General features: G+C 42.4%; 2 protein-coding genes across 6 annotated transcripts; both read right to left on the bottom strand.

Moving 5' to 3' along the window:
- Nucleotides 1-565: 565 nt before the first annotated feature.
- On the bottom strand, nucleotides 566-5,906 carry LOC143122515 (intracellular hyaluronan-binding protein 4). 2 transcript variants are annotated; one of them, XM_076283300.1, is made up of 8 exons: nucleotides 5,461-5,906; nucleotides 4,967-5,060; nucleotides 4,573-4,725; nucleotides 4,418-4,486; nucleotides 2,144-2,227; nucleotides 1,770-1,935; nucleotides 928-1,134; nucleotides 566-808 (listed from the first exon to the last, which is right to left on the bottom strand). In XM_076283300.1, exons 1-8 carry the CDS (start codon nucleotides 5,720-5,722, stop codon nucleotides 764-766), a joined length of 1,080 nt encoding a protein of 359 aa, XP_076139415.1. In that variant the 5' UTR covers nucleotides 5,723-5,906; the 3' UTR covers nucleotides 566-763. The 2 variants fall into 2 exon arrangements, with proteins under 2 accessions (XP_076139415.1, XP_076139413.1); XM_076283298.1 differs by having other exon boundaries at nucleotides 4,418-4,489.
- Nucleotides 5,907-6,544: 638 nt separating this feature from the next.
- LOC143123263 (uncharacterized) lies at nucleotides 6,545-11,750 on the bottom strand. 4 transcript variants are annotated; one of them, XR_012986815.1, is made up of 4 exons: nucleotides 11,469-11,750; nucleotides 10,567-10,744; nucleotides 7,766-9,301; nucleotides 6,545-7,137 (listed from the first exon to the last, which is right to left on the bottom strand). XR_012986815.1 is itself a non-coding variant. In XM_076284532.1 (3 exons), exons 1-3 carry the CDS (start codon nucleotides 11,694-11,696, stop codon nucleotides 7,848-7,850), a joined length of 1,860 nt encoding a protein of 619 aa, XP_076140647.1. In that variant the 5' UTR covers nucleotides 11,697-11,750; the 3' UTR covers nucleotides 7,176-7,847. The 4 variants fall into 4 exon arrangements, 2 of the variants coding, with proteins under 2 accessions (XP_076140647.1, XP_076140648.1); XR_012986814.1 differs by having other exon boundaries at nucleotides 7,420-9,301; XM_076284532.1 differs by lacking the exon at nucleotides 6,545-7,137 and having other exon boundaries at nucleotides 7,176-9,301.
- Between the last annotated feature and the right edge of the window lie 4,050 nt (nucleotides 11,751-15,800).

Consider the following 15,800-nt stretch of genomic DNA (forward strand, 5'->3'; position numbering starts at 1 on the left):
GCTTGCCCACCAGATGTGCCATGGAGTCGACATGGTCCAACATTATGAACATGGCTTGTATAAAACAGTGGAAAAGCTGTATAGTTGAACACCTAGGACTAGGTATTTGAATCACCCCAACTGCTTTCAAAAATAAATCACAAAATCTTTGTGGATTTGACAGTTTGGTCATGGCATCCCGGTGCCTGATTACAAATTGTCTGGAAGCTGCAGGGGCCACAGGTCGCAATGTCTCGATTTAATCGCCCCTTCACTGCAGTCATTAGCAAACAAAAATCAATTCTCATTTTCTGATCAGAGGGGAGCCAGGGTAGGAACAATAGCAAGTTGCCATTTTAGTCTTAGAGTGCCCCCTTGCGGTCAAGAGAAGTTTGAGATCCCAAATGGGAACATTACAATGGCAAGACTGGGAACAAACAGCAACTATTGAGTTGAATTTTAGTATGCTTACAAACCAGTTACAAAGCCAGTGTCAAATTTAAATAAATATTTTTTACGCCAATACTGAATCAGCCTTTTAAGTCATGTCACTTATATACCACTGCTGAATATCAAACACCATATGTCAATCATGCATTATTTATTTGTAAACTGGTGAACTTCTCAGGTTACTCAACACAAGCTTATTATTCCAAAGTACACATATCTGGAAAAATGCAGCTCAGTTGGTTCAATAAGAACAAAAGCCTGTAAGTGCGCTCCTACTCAAGTGGAGGTGTACTGAAGGCCCAGTGCCAAGACAAGAGGCCACGTTTCTTGACCCTCAGGCCAGAGCAGGGAAATCTTCAGGGTCATCTGGGTTAGGGACCTAAAATGAAAACAAAGAAAGTCATTGGCTGAACAAAAATGCAACCAGATAAGCGATTAAAAGGAAACCAGGTGCCTTCTGCAGACTACCCTGCCCCTTGAAACTTATGGGTAACCTACCGCAACCATGTGCTTGTTGGGTGAGACTTGGGTGCGCGCTTCATTGGAGCCCCCACGGCCTCCACGTCCGCCACGGCCACCTCGGCCACCACGTGAGGGTCGGGCCAGGCTGCCAAAGTTGATCTCCATCTTACAGGTGATGTCGTTGGCAGGGCGACGGAGGAAGACATCGCCCTCTTCCAGCTGTTCATTTATCTCACCGTGCTCCTGTCAAGAGAGACGATTAGCACCCCACGATGAAAGGGCCAGTACCCTGTACGTGGATTATGCCTAGACCTGGATTAAAAGATCAATGGAGACACCCACTGACTGAAAAGATTCAGTGTAGGACTAGACTTAATCCATGTACAGGAAGACTGCCTAAGAATTCTAAGAACACACAACTACACACACACACAATCCTTTCAAGATAAATGCCTCAAAAGTAAAATGTGGATTCGTTATTCATTTCCATGCAGCATCCTGAATTCGTGACAGTTTTACCAGACTTTAACAAGGACAAAACAAAGAATCCCCATTGAAATGCATGGGATTCCTTTGTAATGTCAATATGGCAGTTGTCTGTACCCCACCCCTTTCCTGTAATGTACATAAAACTGTTTTTCCTTAAGCCTTATTTTAGAGAGGGGGGGTTATTTATATAGTTTGTCTAATTCAGATTTAAACAGATTCGCCTGATGTACTTTGTATGTCCATATGGCCAGTATGTATACATCCCCACCTGAATAGGAAAATAGCTGCCCAAAGTGCTCTACCAAGATGGCCAAGTGTGGGGACTTGCAGAGGTAAAACCAGTCTTTATAGACTTCAGTGCTGGTACTAAACAGGTTAAACAAACTAACCTCTTGCAATTTGGACTTGTGGATGACCACCGCCTTGGTGGGCACAGCAGACTCGGCTTTGCGAATGTTGAACTCGTTTTTGGGGCGACTTTGTTTCTGAAGGGCCTTCCACTCATCCAGGGACATCTCAATAGCTACCTCCACAACCTCCTCGCCCTCTGGAGCGCTATAGCACATCAACATGTAGCTTAAAATGTTATTCTAACGCTGCAACTGTAGCTTAAATGTTTTTCTATTGCTGTACATGACATTGGATAAATGCATAAGCCAAAAAATTAATAAATGTAAAATAGTCATATGGATGAACAGACTCAAAACTTAAATGTAAACTAATGCTTTATCCATGTTGATCAATTTAAGTTACTAGGACTCACCAGTTCTCTGCATCAACCACAACTGCCTCAGGAACATCTTCTCCATGTCCCATTTCCTCAACAGGTGCTTCATCCACTGTTGCACTGAATTACAAAACAGTCTACATGACTACAAAAGCCTTATGACCATGACTAGGAACTAAGGTGCATTTCCTCACAGTATACGAGTCACTAGATTACAGAACTAGCTGTACATCTGTGGCACAACTGTTATTTGTTTATTGTTAAAGCCAAAGCTGACTACCAGCAGTTAGGCGGGGATCACATTGGCAAACGTAACGCAACGCTCAGAACATAAGTTTTATCTTGTTCCTAAGCAACACAAACGGTTTGTCAATTGAATATGCTCGCGTTGCGCTTTGAAAGTTGAACCAAGTTCAACGCTCAGCTTGTTCAACGCTAGCGTTACGCCAGTGTTGCCACCGTTCCGCTGCCGAACCATAGAGAAGTGGAAACCAGCTGCAGAACAATGGAAAACCGAATTAACAGATCAATTAAGTGTCAAAATGCTAAACAAAACTGCCAAACGGGTTTCTAAAAATAAATAAATACACACTGGATGATCCGTTTAAATCATAGTAAAACCACAGCATAGATGCAATATTGACAGTGGCTAGCTCAATATTAGTATGCCATCAAGTCGAAGGCTGGGTAGTACCAAGTAGAAGGCTGGGTAGTACCAAAGCTGTATATATATCTATATACGGTTCTGGTGTTACTTGATAATGGTGGCATCTAGTGGTGAGGTTGAGGATTGCAACCAACCAAACACCACCTGTCTTCAAGTTTGTAAGAGAATGCATGCTTACAACAGCATCAAGTAGTCAAAACATGTCAAGCGAGGACTTTACTATGCATAGATATTTAAATATTGCATTTAACCTGCAAAAATAAATACCACAGGGTCCATGGACCTTGTATCCAATTTTGACTATATTGTTTCAAGGCTGAATGTGAGCACCAATGCTTTTTTAGTTCAACTGGCAATCATTTTCAGTGGCTGAGGGCTGCGGTCTGCAACATCACCAGGTCTTGGGTTCAATTAAAGATAAGTACAAGTTTTGACACAAATGTAAAAAGTTACAATCCTGGTTGCAATCAAAATATTCCCAATGTTGACAGTTGAAAAGGATTAAGCCACTTGTGTTGGTAACTAAGCTATGCCCCTGGCCATGTCTTATCTAGAGCAAACAAGGAACATTTAAAGTGGTAGGTCAAATAACCTGACGAGCAGAAAAAAAGCTATTTCTATGTGGGAAAGGCTGCACCCGATGTCGGTACTTTTTTTTCGGACATTGCCTCAAGCATCTGATTCCTTGACAATGTGGTTTCATACCCTCTTGGCTTTTCTTGAGTAAATCAGGGCAGCAGTTGATCATATTCACTGAAACCAGCACTATGCTCCGACAGAACATAAATCGGCCGGTTTTAGAAAAAAAAACCACACTTCTACCTCCACCTAGAGCCTGTTATTTGTTTTGCAAAAATCCACAGCTCCCAGTTTTTCTGGTCCAATCAGAGCAGGGCTGAGTGAGATCTGACTGTCAATCACAGTATGGTACAGTCTGGTGCGCACTGACAAGCACAAACTCGATGAGGGTGCATGAGAGTTGTAGACATTCAAAATGTTGGCTAAGTCCCCTCAATCTGTCAGACTTGCCAACTGCAGCTTTAACATGACACTCCCATGTCAGAATTTGGGTTCTCAAACTTCACAACAGAAAAAGTTGTCGTCCTTTCTGGGCTACTGTAGAAACATGGGTGCACACAATGTCTCCAAGGAGACAACCTGCCCCCTATATGAAAGACTCATTCTAAGTCAAGCCAGGTGAAAACATGGCTACATTTCAAAAAATGGGTAATTTCAAAAAAATGTCATGCCACAGTTGTTGCCAGTATAAAACATCTTAAAATTGTTCAGCATTAAAATATTTAGAAAAACCTCACTGTCAATGACTGCTCAATTTAACTGAAAATAGCCTCAGGTGTAAGCGATATCAGAAGAGAATTTTTAGATTCTTTGAATTTCAACCTTAGCCTAAAATCAATACTCATTATGGGCTTCAGCTGCCTTTCCATTTTGCCTAATAAACAGCATTACACAGCAAGACAAGTCATTTGCAGATTTAGAGCAATTCACACTCTTTGGTAAAAGTAGTGCCAAATAATAATACAAGTTAAATAAGAATGTGCTACACTGCCCATATTGTTTCCCCCATTCATTCAAGTGATCAACAGTGTGAGCACGTTTACTGAGGAGCTTTCGGTGCTCACCTCATGTGGTCTCTCATAGAACCCCAGTTTCGAGAGCCATTGCCTCCCCTTTTCTCCTCAGGTCGGACACTCCTGTAACAAGACCAATGCCACTCAGGACAACAGTATTCACAAACCAAAAGGGCCTTGCTCAAAAGTCAACCAAATGGCCTTACGTTCGATCACTGCCACTGTGGCGCTCAAACTCCCTCTTGCCTCTAGGGTCAAAGCCATCGGTGGACCGGGTATATCCACCACCTGCTCCTCTTCCTCCACGGCCCCTTCCTCCTCCGCGTCCTCTTCCACCTCGCTCACCATGTTCAACAGGTCTGAAAGGGAAACAATGAACACAAAAAGGTCATTCAGAAACAGCAAACCTTCTCTAGGAGTGTGTAAAGCCTTTTTGATTATTTGATTTTATTAACTGTCAATCATTGGGCTGTACAAAACATGTTGAGCAGGTGCTAACCAATACCCTGGTTTTGAACTCGAGTGACCAAGCAGAGACAGGAAGAGGCTCTTCTGTGGTGCATTGCCATTTAGTTTGTGCATAGCCTACTGCATACTTGCCTCTCAACAGAGAAGCCGAGATCAGCCTCGTTCTCATTCCCCCTCCTATCAGTGAAATTGACTCGTCTCTCTCCCTTCTCGGGACGTTTCTGGGCTGCAGAAAGCACATGAAGCAAGTCAGTCATGAACAGAGATAACTATATTACGCAATTATGGATAAAGTTAAACCATTTTAATTGAAAGACAATACAATCCAAGCCAGTAAGTTCATGACAGCTTCTGGTAGCAGGTGCACAACAACGTTTCAAGCCCACTAAACGTGGAGCATGCTAGAACACAGTGAACGTTAACGTTTACTTTATCCCGGTCCATCAGCTGACACAGCACATTCGGTGAAACTGATTCGCGTAGAGAAGCTAGCTAGAGAAGAGAATCAATAGCAACGGCAACGTAACAACTTAAATTTACTCAGTAAGGTTAGCTATCAAGTAGCATGTGTGCTAACGTTAACTATAAGCCTGTTAATGTTAACATTATCGATAATGTTTGCTCACCTGGTAAACTTTTGTCACTGGAAACATTATCTCCGTCGCAAGCGACTGTGACAAGGGTCTTTCGGTCCCTTTGAGACCCTTTCTTAACCCCCTTCCCAGGTTTCTTAGAATCCTCTTTCTTCTTGGCTTTAGGCTTCTCCACCTGTGCTTGCTGAAGGATGTCAAACGGGTCTGACTCATCATCGAAAAGCTGACCAAAGCGATTCGTAACCAAGCATCCGTACCCACTATCGGGTGCATCCTCCTGAACCAGGCCCTTCATTGCAAGTGTTGAGAGTTTTTAAACAACCTGACCGAGCACCACTTTTACCAGCGGAAGATACCACCAACTGCCCAGTTTTAAGAGCAGAGCGGTACAAGCGAAAGCATTTCTGTTTAGACGTGCCAGAGTCCTCTGATGTAAAACGAACGTTCCTGATTGGAAACGTGACTTCTCCCAAAATGGCGCTTAATTTATCAGGGCACAAACCCCGCCCTAATCATTCCACTTAAATTCTGTGAAGTGCTGAACAGCTGATTGGCCAATCAATCAAGATGAATTTTGGGAAGCTGCCGTTTTAGGTCTGTTCAGAATCACCACGTTTTAAATAAAGTGTTATGTCACGCTATTAAACAACATATTAGGAACTTTAACAATGCTTACTGTGGTAACATACGAGTATATCTAGTTGTTCTATCAGAACAAGTATGCAGTGTCCATTCTGGAATGGCTTAGCTATTAAAGTGAGTCATGTAAAAAAGTGTACCCTGGTCAAGTTCAGCAAAGCATGCACAATTCAATTATGTCCTAACAATGTTTAGAAAACATTGAATTGAACAAATGGCATAATTCACTACTGAACTTAAAAGCACTGTTTATGGTACCAAGTCTATGAATTTCTAGATTTTACTAATACTTGCGGCTGTCTGGGCCAGGCTATTTTTGCTGCCACAATAAACAAACAGGCCTACAGTGTTGGCCAAACTGATGTCTACTATGTACAATTATTGTATTGTACATTTTCTAAAAACTAAAGGCTACAATAGGAAAAAAGGAAACAGAGTAACCATTTTTTAATGTCAAGAACATGGTGTAAAAGAAAACATTTGAAGACAATTAATGACAATTAGAAGACAATTAGTGAAGGAATGTTTTATGTTTACAATACTTTAAATCACACACACACACACACACACACACAATTCTACAGGTGTTCAGCTCACTAAGCTCATTTCTTCAAACTATTCCAGGTCCCTTTTTTAGGTGAAGCCTGACTGAAGCGCTTGGACTAGTATCCCTACCATGTATGCGCATGTGTGCTCCATGCACCAGCGTAGACCAGTTGTTTCCCACAGATACAACACCTGTAGGGCCTCTCTTTTAAACAAACATGCTGGTGGATGTGGCGCGAGGCCTTCAGTTGGAACTTCCTGTTACAGTGGCTACAGGTGACCTTTTGGGGCTCCATAGAGCAAGGCTCTGTTGTGCAAAGTATGCTTATTTAGCAGACTGCCAGCTGCATCTCTTGTCACAGACCTGACTAACAAATGGTCTTCTGGGCATGCATCTGTGCCTGGGCATTTTCAGGTGGACTGAGCTGACTAAGCTCTTGCCAGTTGTTGCCATCACAGTTGTTGAAAGGGCTTGCCAGAACATGGTTGAGCATGTGCTTCTTGAGGAACAGTTAGGTAATGAACCTGCCAGGCGGAAAAGAGACCAGTACTGGACAGTACTGGACAAGCATAAGTTATTGTTTTTGGAAAAGCCCCACAGGTATCATTTTAATAAAACATTTAACAGTTGTGTTATTTTAGCATATATGATAATTTCAGAAATGTTATTGTTTCTAAGGCAAAAACAAATAGAGTTTGTGGCTAACTACAATAACACATAGTGTATTAACTGATGTAGTTGTAATATCTAGAGGAACATAGGTAATATAAGTGCATCAGAAGTTTTACAGTAATGGTGTGACTTACAGAGAAGCTCCTTGTCTGTGCATTACAGCCATGGCCTACTGGTTAGCGCTTCGGACTTGTAACCGGAGGGTTGCCGGTTTGAACCCCGACCAGTAGGCACAGCTGAAGTGCCCTTGAGCAAGGCACCTAACCCCTCACTGCTCCCCGAGCGCCGCTGTTGTTGCAGGCAGCTCACTGCGCCGGGATTAGTGTGTGCTTCACCTCACTGTGTGTTCACTGTGTGCTAAGTGTGTTTCACTAATTCACGGATTGGGATAAATGCAGAGACCAAATTTCCCTCACAGGATCAAAAGAGTATATATACTTATACACATACACAATACATACAACAAACACTAGCACTGACCCATCCATGTTTCTGTGGATTTGCAGGGTATGAAATGAGCATTGTTTTGGGCGCCTGGTTACACGAGCACCAGATCCTTCCCTCACAGGTATTTTTGAAGTTCACAATTGTGAAGTCTAAGGTGCTTCCGGTCTCCAAATTTCTTCCCGCAGCTTGCACAATGTAAGACCCTGAGGCCTGTGTGCACGCGCTGGTGGTTCTTGAGGTGTGCGGCCTGGCTGAAGCGCTTCCCGCAGGCGTCGCAGCCGTACGGCCGCTCCCCCGTGTGGACTCGCATGTGCGTGCTGAGGCCGCCCGCGTAGGCCAGCCGCTTGCCACAGACGCGGCAGCTGTAGGGCTTCTCCTGGGTGTGGACGCGCTGGTGGACGGCGAGCGAGCTCTTGAGCGAGAAGACCTTGTCACAGTGTCCGCACGGGTACTCCCGGGCCGGCGAGAGACCCTGCCTCCCTGTGTGCACGTTTATGTGCTTGCTGAGCAGACTGGGAAAGCTGAAGCTCTTGGCACAGATCTTGCAGGCGAATGGCCGCCTGGGCATGTGGATGTGGGTGTGCCTCTTCAGGTAGGCTGGGTTCACAAAACCCTTGCCACAGACATCGCAGCTGAATGGCTTGACCCCAGTGTGGCTCAGCAGGTGGGATTTAAGTGAATGAGATGCAGTGAACCTTTTTGGGCAAACGGTGCACCCATACAGTTTCTGTCCAGTGTGGGTGATCTGGTGGCGCTTCAGGTTACCGGCAAGGCTGAAGAGTCGGCCGCAAAGATCACAGACAAAGGGCTGTTCGCCTGTATGGACCAAACTGTGCTTTGTCAGGCCAGTGGCGTGATTAAAACGTTTGCCACATGTGTCACACACATGGCAACTGATACTCTGGTGGCTCTTCTGGTGGTTCTTCAGGTAGCGTTCACAGCTGAACAAGAGGCCACAGACCTCGCAACAGAAGGGTCTCTCACCTGAATGCAGCGTCTGGTGGTCCAGCATGCGGCTCTTGGACACAAAGGTCTTTCCGCAGGTGGGGCAGACAAAGGAAGTCTTGACCGCACTGCACTTGTGGCGGTCCAGACGACTTTGGCTAGGGAAGCTCTTTTGGCAGTGGGCACAGTTAATCTGCTGATTTGCAATATGATGGCGTTTGTGAGACTCCAGTCTGCTCTTAAGTGGGAAGCCCTTGGGGCAGCTGTCACAATTGAAGGGTTTCTCACCAGAATGCAGCTGTATGTGGGCATCCAGTGTACTCTGCCAGGTGAAGCACTTGGCACATAACGGGCAGCTGAATGCTTTGGCGTGTACCCTGATATGACGCTTAAAGGGCAACCTCTCAGTGAAACTCTTGCCACACGTCTCACAAGTGAATCGCAGCAGAGCAGACACGTCAATCTGAGGTGAAGTCCAACCACTCTGTCCATCACTGTCCCCCACAATCAGGTCTGTGTTGGTTTCTCGCTGCTGCTCCTGTTCTTCTGAGCGCCCCTCCTCCTCCTCCTGTGCATCACACTCGGATGAGGACTCTTCAGAAGAATTCCCAGTTGCTGGTGGTCCTGTAATATGAACAAAATAACAAAGCAAAAGACTGCACTTGTATTATCATTTTGGAGCTTCACAGAACTTCCCAGTCTTGGCTATCATAATGCACAGAAAAAAAAAACCATTCGCTTAAAGTAGTTAAAAAATAACCTAGAAATGGCAACAGAATGTGATGGCTTCCATGCTATTAGTATATCTGTGCAACACAGTGCATTGACATTTTTTACATTACACAGACATTATACGGACATGGTATTGGGTATCTGATGTGTTATGCCTACCTCCTACTACTAACCAACACAAAGTTGTCACAGAGGAGAGGAGTTCATTAAACTCAGTACACCTTGGCCACAATTTTTTGGGCCCTAATTTAAATACTGCAAAGTCAGTCTATGAGTGAAGTTCTCACCCATAACGACATCACATGCTTTTAGCTGCCCCAACAATGGTTGGGTGCTTAGGATATTTCTCATGGTATTAGATTTGCAAACAGATTTTGTGTAGACTTATTAAGCAAGCTTTGGTTAGACTTTAGACTTTGCCCAGAATTTATATTAGGGTCCTTTGACACGGGTAATGAAGACATGGTGTGCATCAAAACAATGGTCGTATGAACCTATTAAACATTCTATAAGCTATTTGTGTGCTCTTGCTCTTCCTTTGGGTTTAGTCATCTGAAGTGGCCCATGGAGTGTTGCTGATTCTGCAATCCTGTTCCGTGAGCACCAAGGGGGTAGAGTGCAAGTGAGTACTTTTTATTCTATGATGTGTCTTGGGCAGGTGCAGGTTTGTTCGAATGTTCGTATGGTGGCAAGATATCTGGTCTACCAAGCCGACAATTCCTGTGAATCACCTTTGGATAGTTATTACAAGTGTGTCGGTGAAAGACAACCACATCATATTTGCGTGCGTGTGTGTGTTTATGCGCACACGTGTGTGTGTGTTTATGTGCGCGCGCGTTTGTTAGTGTGTGCCTATGTGTTCATGCGTGTGTGTGTGTGTGTGTGTGTGTGTCTATACAAACTTGAGTTTGTGTTTGTGCAAACAATGAGCTTTTGGGCCCTGAGTTCGGTGGGACTCTAAAGTGGGAGAGGTGAAGTTAAATGAAATTGAATGAACCATTCACATACAACCAGAGTGGGGGGGGGGGGGGGGGGGAGGGATTCACATACAACCAGAGTGTGTGTGTGTGTGTGTGTGGGGGGGGGGGGGGTTAAGCACAAACGTTAAGCTACACGCATAGGCCTATGAAAGCAGTTAGTATTAAAAAGCTACCAACCATTTGCAGTGTAAGTGAAGTCGTCAGGGGCTTTGAATAGAGCATCTCTCAACTCTGTCTGGCCTTTAGGACAATTATTTTCACATTCTTGCCACTGGAACTTTATCTTGTTGACCAAAAGCATCACTTTGTCCACAGCTGATTTTCTCAGGACCTCCATAAAGAACGCAAACTCCCTCTGCAAAAGAATGTTCAAATTCATTCATTCAACCTTTATTTATTCTCGGGGGGTCATTGAGGGAAGCCTTCATATTCAATGAAGCCGAGATTACAGAAACAATGAAGTAACAGGATGTAAAAAGAGAGAGAAAAAAAGTATAGGTATAGGTCTAGGCCTATAAATAAAATAAAACAAAGTAAAATAAATAAATAATAAGATAACATACATTACATTATAGAGGAGGAAGGGGAAAAATACATAAAATCTTAATAATAAAATAATAATAATAATAAAGACATTTACTTAAAGCAGGTACACATTGACATAGGAAGGTTTGTGATTACAGATCTGAATTGATTATAGGAAAGTATATTCATTCATAAGTTCATTTTTATATTACAATGAAGATTATTCCAGGAAGTAGGGGCACTATAACAAAAGGCCGACTTTACCAACTCAGAGTGGATACGAGGAACCTTGAGCATCAAACAGTCATTTGATCTGGTCTGATAGGGACCAGAATTCCACACAAGCATGTCTGAAATATAATCTGGTCATTTCCCAACAATACCTTTGTAAATAAACAGATGCCAATGATTTTGTCTCCTCTCTGCTGTCAAAGACGATCAACCCACCTTACCATAAAGGATACAAATGAGCGAGCGATAGGCAAGACCGAACAAAATTACAACTGAGAATCTAGGGTCAGCCTTGTAATCAGCTGAGTAATGGTCAAACTTACGGTTTTGGCTTTGTGTTCTCTCTGTAGTTTTATTTTGAGATTACTGTTTGTTGCAAGGTGCGCGGTCTCTATGGGCAGTACAGCAGCAGAGCTTTCATCGAGCAGTCTGCCTAGTTCTTCCACTGCCGCTTCAGCTAAAATCTGCATTATGCACCCAAGTTGTGACTGAAAGGTTGCGCAACTCATTATGCAGTGTTTTCTTTCACTAGAAGATTCATTCTGAATCATCAATGTATAAAATCGTTGATCTAGCCAAGTACATAAACAAATTCCAGCGAGGATGGAGCCATCTTCTTCTTCTGTTTTATGCCAGTTAGTTTACAGACAAAGTGTGTTACCGCCATCTACTGGACTGAGGTGCAATCACATGGAAATTAAATAAAAAGGGAAAACAACACACACACACAAAAACTACATCATGTTTGCTCATTTTGTTTCTTTGACAAATGTTCATCATAGAACTAGTGATCTTTCTGATCTAGGCTCACCTAATAAGGTGTCTAAAAAAAAGGAGAACAATTAAGAACATGATGGATGGATCCATCTTTCTTCCATGTCACTTAAAAAAAAAAAAAAAATCGGTGTAGTCATTCAACGGCAAATACCACCTCCACCTACTGGGTTGGAGTTGTATAACTTGACTGTTACCAAAATCAAAATACCTACATACTATTCTTAATGAAATACTAAACATTTAGTCTACCTCTACCAATTCATTGCCCAACATACTGAAGTAAACATTCCTCTGAATTTTATTTGACCTTGGGGCACGCTAGATTGATCCAGAATGCATTGGACCTCTGTACTATATTTCTAAAAGTATGTAAAAGTAGGCCTATGTATAAGTACTGTTCAACCTCCTTCCCTCTGGTAGACGATACAGGGCAGTGTTTGCCAAAACCAGCCGACACAAAGACGGCTTCTTCCGCCAAGCAGTCACTCTGTTGAACACTCAAACAGCCCCCACCCTGTACAAAGTCAATCAACACTGCTCTGCTCATCTACCTCATGTGTACTTCAACCTTACAGTTATAGTATTGTTATTAATACATTATCAGTACACTGAACTGCCTTGTACTATATTTAAATGTAATCTTAAACCTCAGTCTATACTGATATTGCACTATTTCCACCCTCTTTTCAACTGTATATTGCATCTTGCCTGTGTCTGTTGAGGTGGCCAGGACTTGGCAACCTTGACAGGGACATTACCCTACCTATAGTGTCTATTTATTTATTAGCAAATGTACATACTGTATTTATTCTTATATAGCCATATTCTACTGCCCTTTATTCTATTCTTACTGTACTGTTATTCTTTTTTTATGGTTTTTATTTTTATTATTATATGGTAAGTGTGTTGTACAGAGAGCAAAGATTAACCAAAGTCAAATACCTTGTTTGTTTACGCAAACCTGGCCATGATTCTGATTCTGAAGTATGTATTTTTCTCTATTTTTTCGATCATACAAAAAATACAGCCTTTTAAAAAAAAAAAAAAACAATTTCATATATTTTATTAATCATTTACACAGATCAAAGATAATGATGAGGCATGGAAATGAAAGATGTTTACAGCTTAGGAGAGTGTCTCTTTGGCAGTGGAGCCAGGATGTTCAGCACATCTAGACAGAGACCGAGAGAGAAATGTAACATATAGCAGAAACTAATTCGCCTAATTTACCCAGCGGCCAGAACAAGGCTGGGTACACTTGCCATCACACTTCAGTCCAGCAGATGGTTGTATTGCACTCCGTTGGCAAACTACCAAAAAAGCTCACGGAAAAGAAAGCGGCAGGCCCTACTCAGAGTGATAGAGAAAACTCTCTCTATGGCTCTGGCCCTACTGCTGCCAGAGTAACCATAGACATAATATAGAGAGAGTAACCACCGTCTTCTTCTTCTTCTTTTTGGCAGTTTGCAAATGGAGTGCATTACCACCATCTGCTGGACTGAAGTGTGATGGCAAGTGTACCCTATAGCCTCGTTCTGGCCACTGGGTGAATAAGGCAAATTGCTGCGAGTCTGAAAACCACATGTTGTGTAACCATTTACCTGTATTCCTAGCAGGGAATAGTGGCCCACAACAAACAGTGATATTATCTTGGTTGTCTGCAGATCTGCGGGCTTTGTGCTGATGGACACGGTCACAGTTCTGGGGGGGAAAAATCAAATAAAACACTAGTCTGAGTAGTTGTGTCAGAGACTTTATAATGAGGAGACACAGCACTCAAAAAATCCTCCATAGAAATGCATGGGGCTAGTTTGTTACACCAATATGGCCGCCGAATAGGATGCCTAGGACTTGCCTAAAAAAGGACTTGTGGTTGTGTTCAACAGGACACACAAACATTCATTGTTATTTGTTTCTCTAACATATGAACAAACTAGAGAGTCTGAGGAGGTACTTCTCTCATTTACTACTAAAAGTGTCATTCTGCACTGAAGTTCACACCAGAATATTTCAATCTCAAGATCTTTTCAACAGACATCCGACTCCATAAGATGTGGAGATGGGGCATTTAGGCTCACCGGGATGCAGCTGTTGCCCACCAAAGGGCAAAGGTGAAGGCTGCAGTGGAGGTACACCTGAGAGGGAGCCCCATCGAAGGTGAACTTCCTGAAGGAGAAACGGCTGCTTGTGGACACCCCATTGAATTCAGACTAATGGTGAGAATTTTGAACATGTAAGTGGCAATTGTTATTTCATGTCAACAAACTGATTAGTGATGAGGTCCCAGTTGATGGAGAAGGTGGAATCGTTGATGGGTGTGGCCCAACAGGAGTCCAACACACTGGAGAACTGGCGGCTGTCCACTCCTTCCACGTCCACGGCTATGTAGATCGTCTCCTCAGGTTGCCCAGCCACATTGCCACTGAATTGCTGTGAAGTCTGCATCCTTATATGGAGTTATCTGAACTTGGTATATGTCCCGTGTGTTGCAGGCAACTTTCATTCATTCATTTATTCATTCATTCAACCTTTATTTATTCTCGGAGGGTCATTGAGGGAAGCCCTCATATTCAATGAAGCCGAGATTACAGAAACAATGAAGTAACAAAATGTAAAAAGAGAGAGAAAAAAGTATAGGTATAGGTCTAGGCCTATAAATAAAATAAAACAAAGTTAAATAAATAAATAATAAGATAACATACATTACATTATAGAAGAGGCGTATAACACAGTTACATTATAACTTCAGGGGCCGTATTCACAAAGCCTTTTATCTTACTACTAGGAGTACTCCTAAATCGCACTAAAAGATTTTAGCTAGGAGTTTTCTCTTAAAAGTTATTCACAAAGCCTTTCAGACCTACTCTTAGTAATAGTCCATGAGCCAGGGGGGTTGATCGGTATCATCGGGGGGACAAATGCTATCATTGTTTTTTGGAAAGGTATACACCCCTAGTACTAGAAAAATCACGATTGCAGTGCAGGGGTGGTAGCGAAATCACTTTTTTCAGCTCATGAAGTTACTAACCCCCTAAGATAAATTCCGTTTTTTAAATCTGGTGTATATCTTGTTTATGCTCATGGTAGGGATATTGTCAATATTCTATAATATGGTGCTTGGTATCATTGGAAAGGGGGCCTTTTAGGCTTTCATTTAAGCCCAGTGCTGAATCTGTCTGACAAACACAGACGTCACATGACTTCTTTAAACCAGAAATAACACACATTTTCTCACAATTTCCGCCTAAACTGTATGCTTTCTTTTATCCCTGTGGCTTGAAAGAACACCAGGGACACAAAACTCAACAACTTCAATACTCAAGGCACTCTGATGATTCAGAAAATGTACAATATATACAATATAGCCATACTATTTATTTGTGAGAGCCTTAAATTAGACTTGTGTAGCCAGCACAAGTCTTCAAAATAGAATGGAGCCAATAGAATGGACAAATAGAATACCCTATTAGTCCAGGGCCAAATGGCCTAGTTTTTGAGATACCTCCACCCAATCATGCTTTTTTTATATCTTTGATATGTCTAGTTTATGAAATGGATTGTTGTATAAAAATATTTTACTGCACAACTAGTTTTTTGGATGGTATTTGAATCCTCCCCAAAACCGGATCTTGTGAAATTTTCGGATTCTGAAAATTTCGGATTCCTCTATAGGACATTATTTGCTTTGTCACATATATCTTTGGAAGTAATGATCAGAATTAACTATTTTTTATGAGTATGTAGCAAAAACATACCCTTCAACATACATGGAACGTAGGCAGACATTGAAAAGGTAATACGAAATATGACATAACCATGTTCATTTTAAATTGCTTTCAAAACAAAACAAAACAAAATTGAGCAATAAAACAGCTTGC

The sequence above is a fragment of the Alosa pseudoharengus genome, unplaced genomic scaffold (genome assembly GCF_046254945.1).
Source record: "Alosa pseudoharengus isolate Yale_2024_CS ecotype anadromous, Long Island Sound unplaced genomic scaffold, YU_APseudo_1.1 YU_APseudo_1.1_scf_14, whole genome shotgun sequence".
NCBI lineage: Eukaryota > Metazoa > Chordata > Actinopteri > Clupeiformes > Clupeidae > Alosa > Alosa pseudoharengus.

Excerpts from the sequence above, each read along its gene's own strand:
- LOC143122515 (XM_076283298.1), bottom strand. The coding sequence starts at position 5,722 with ATGAAGGGCCTGGTTCAGGAGGATGCACCCGATAGTGGGTACGGATGC. Across the intron at positions 1,135-1,769 it reads ACAAGTCCAAATTGCAAGAG|GAGCACGGTGAGATAAATGA; the intron begins GTTAGTTTGTTT and ends CTCTCTTGACAG. Across the intron at positions 809-927 it reads CCAACAAGCACATGGTTGCG|GTCCCTAACCCAGATGACCC; the intron begins GTAGGTTACCCA and ends TTTTCATTTTAG.
- LOC143123263 (XM_076284532.1), bottom strand. The coding sequence starts at position 11,696 with ATGATTCAGAATGAATCTTCTAGTGAAAGAAAACACTGCATAATGAGT. Across the intron at positions 10,745-11,468 it reads GAGAACACAAAGCCAAAACC|AGGGAGTTTGCGTTCTTTAT; the intron begins GTAAGTTTGACC and ends ATTCTTTTGCAG. Across the intron at positions 9,302-10,566 it reads CTTCACTTACACTGCAAATG|GACCACCAGCAACTGGGAAT; the intron begins GTTGGTAGCTTT and ends TTCATATTACAG.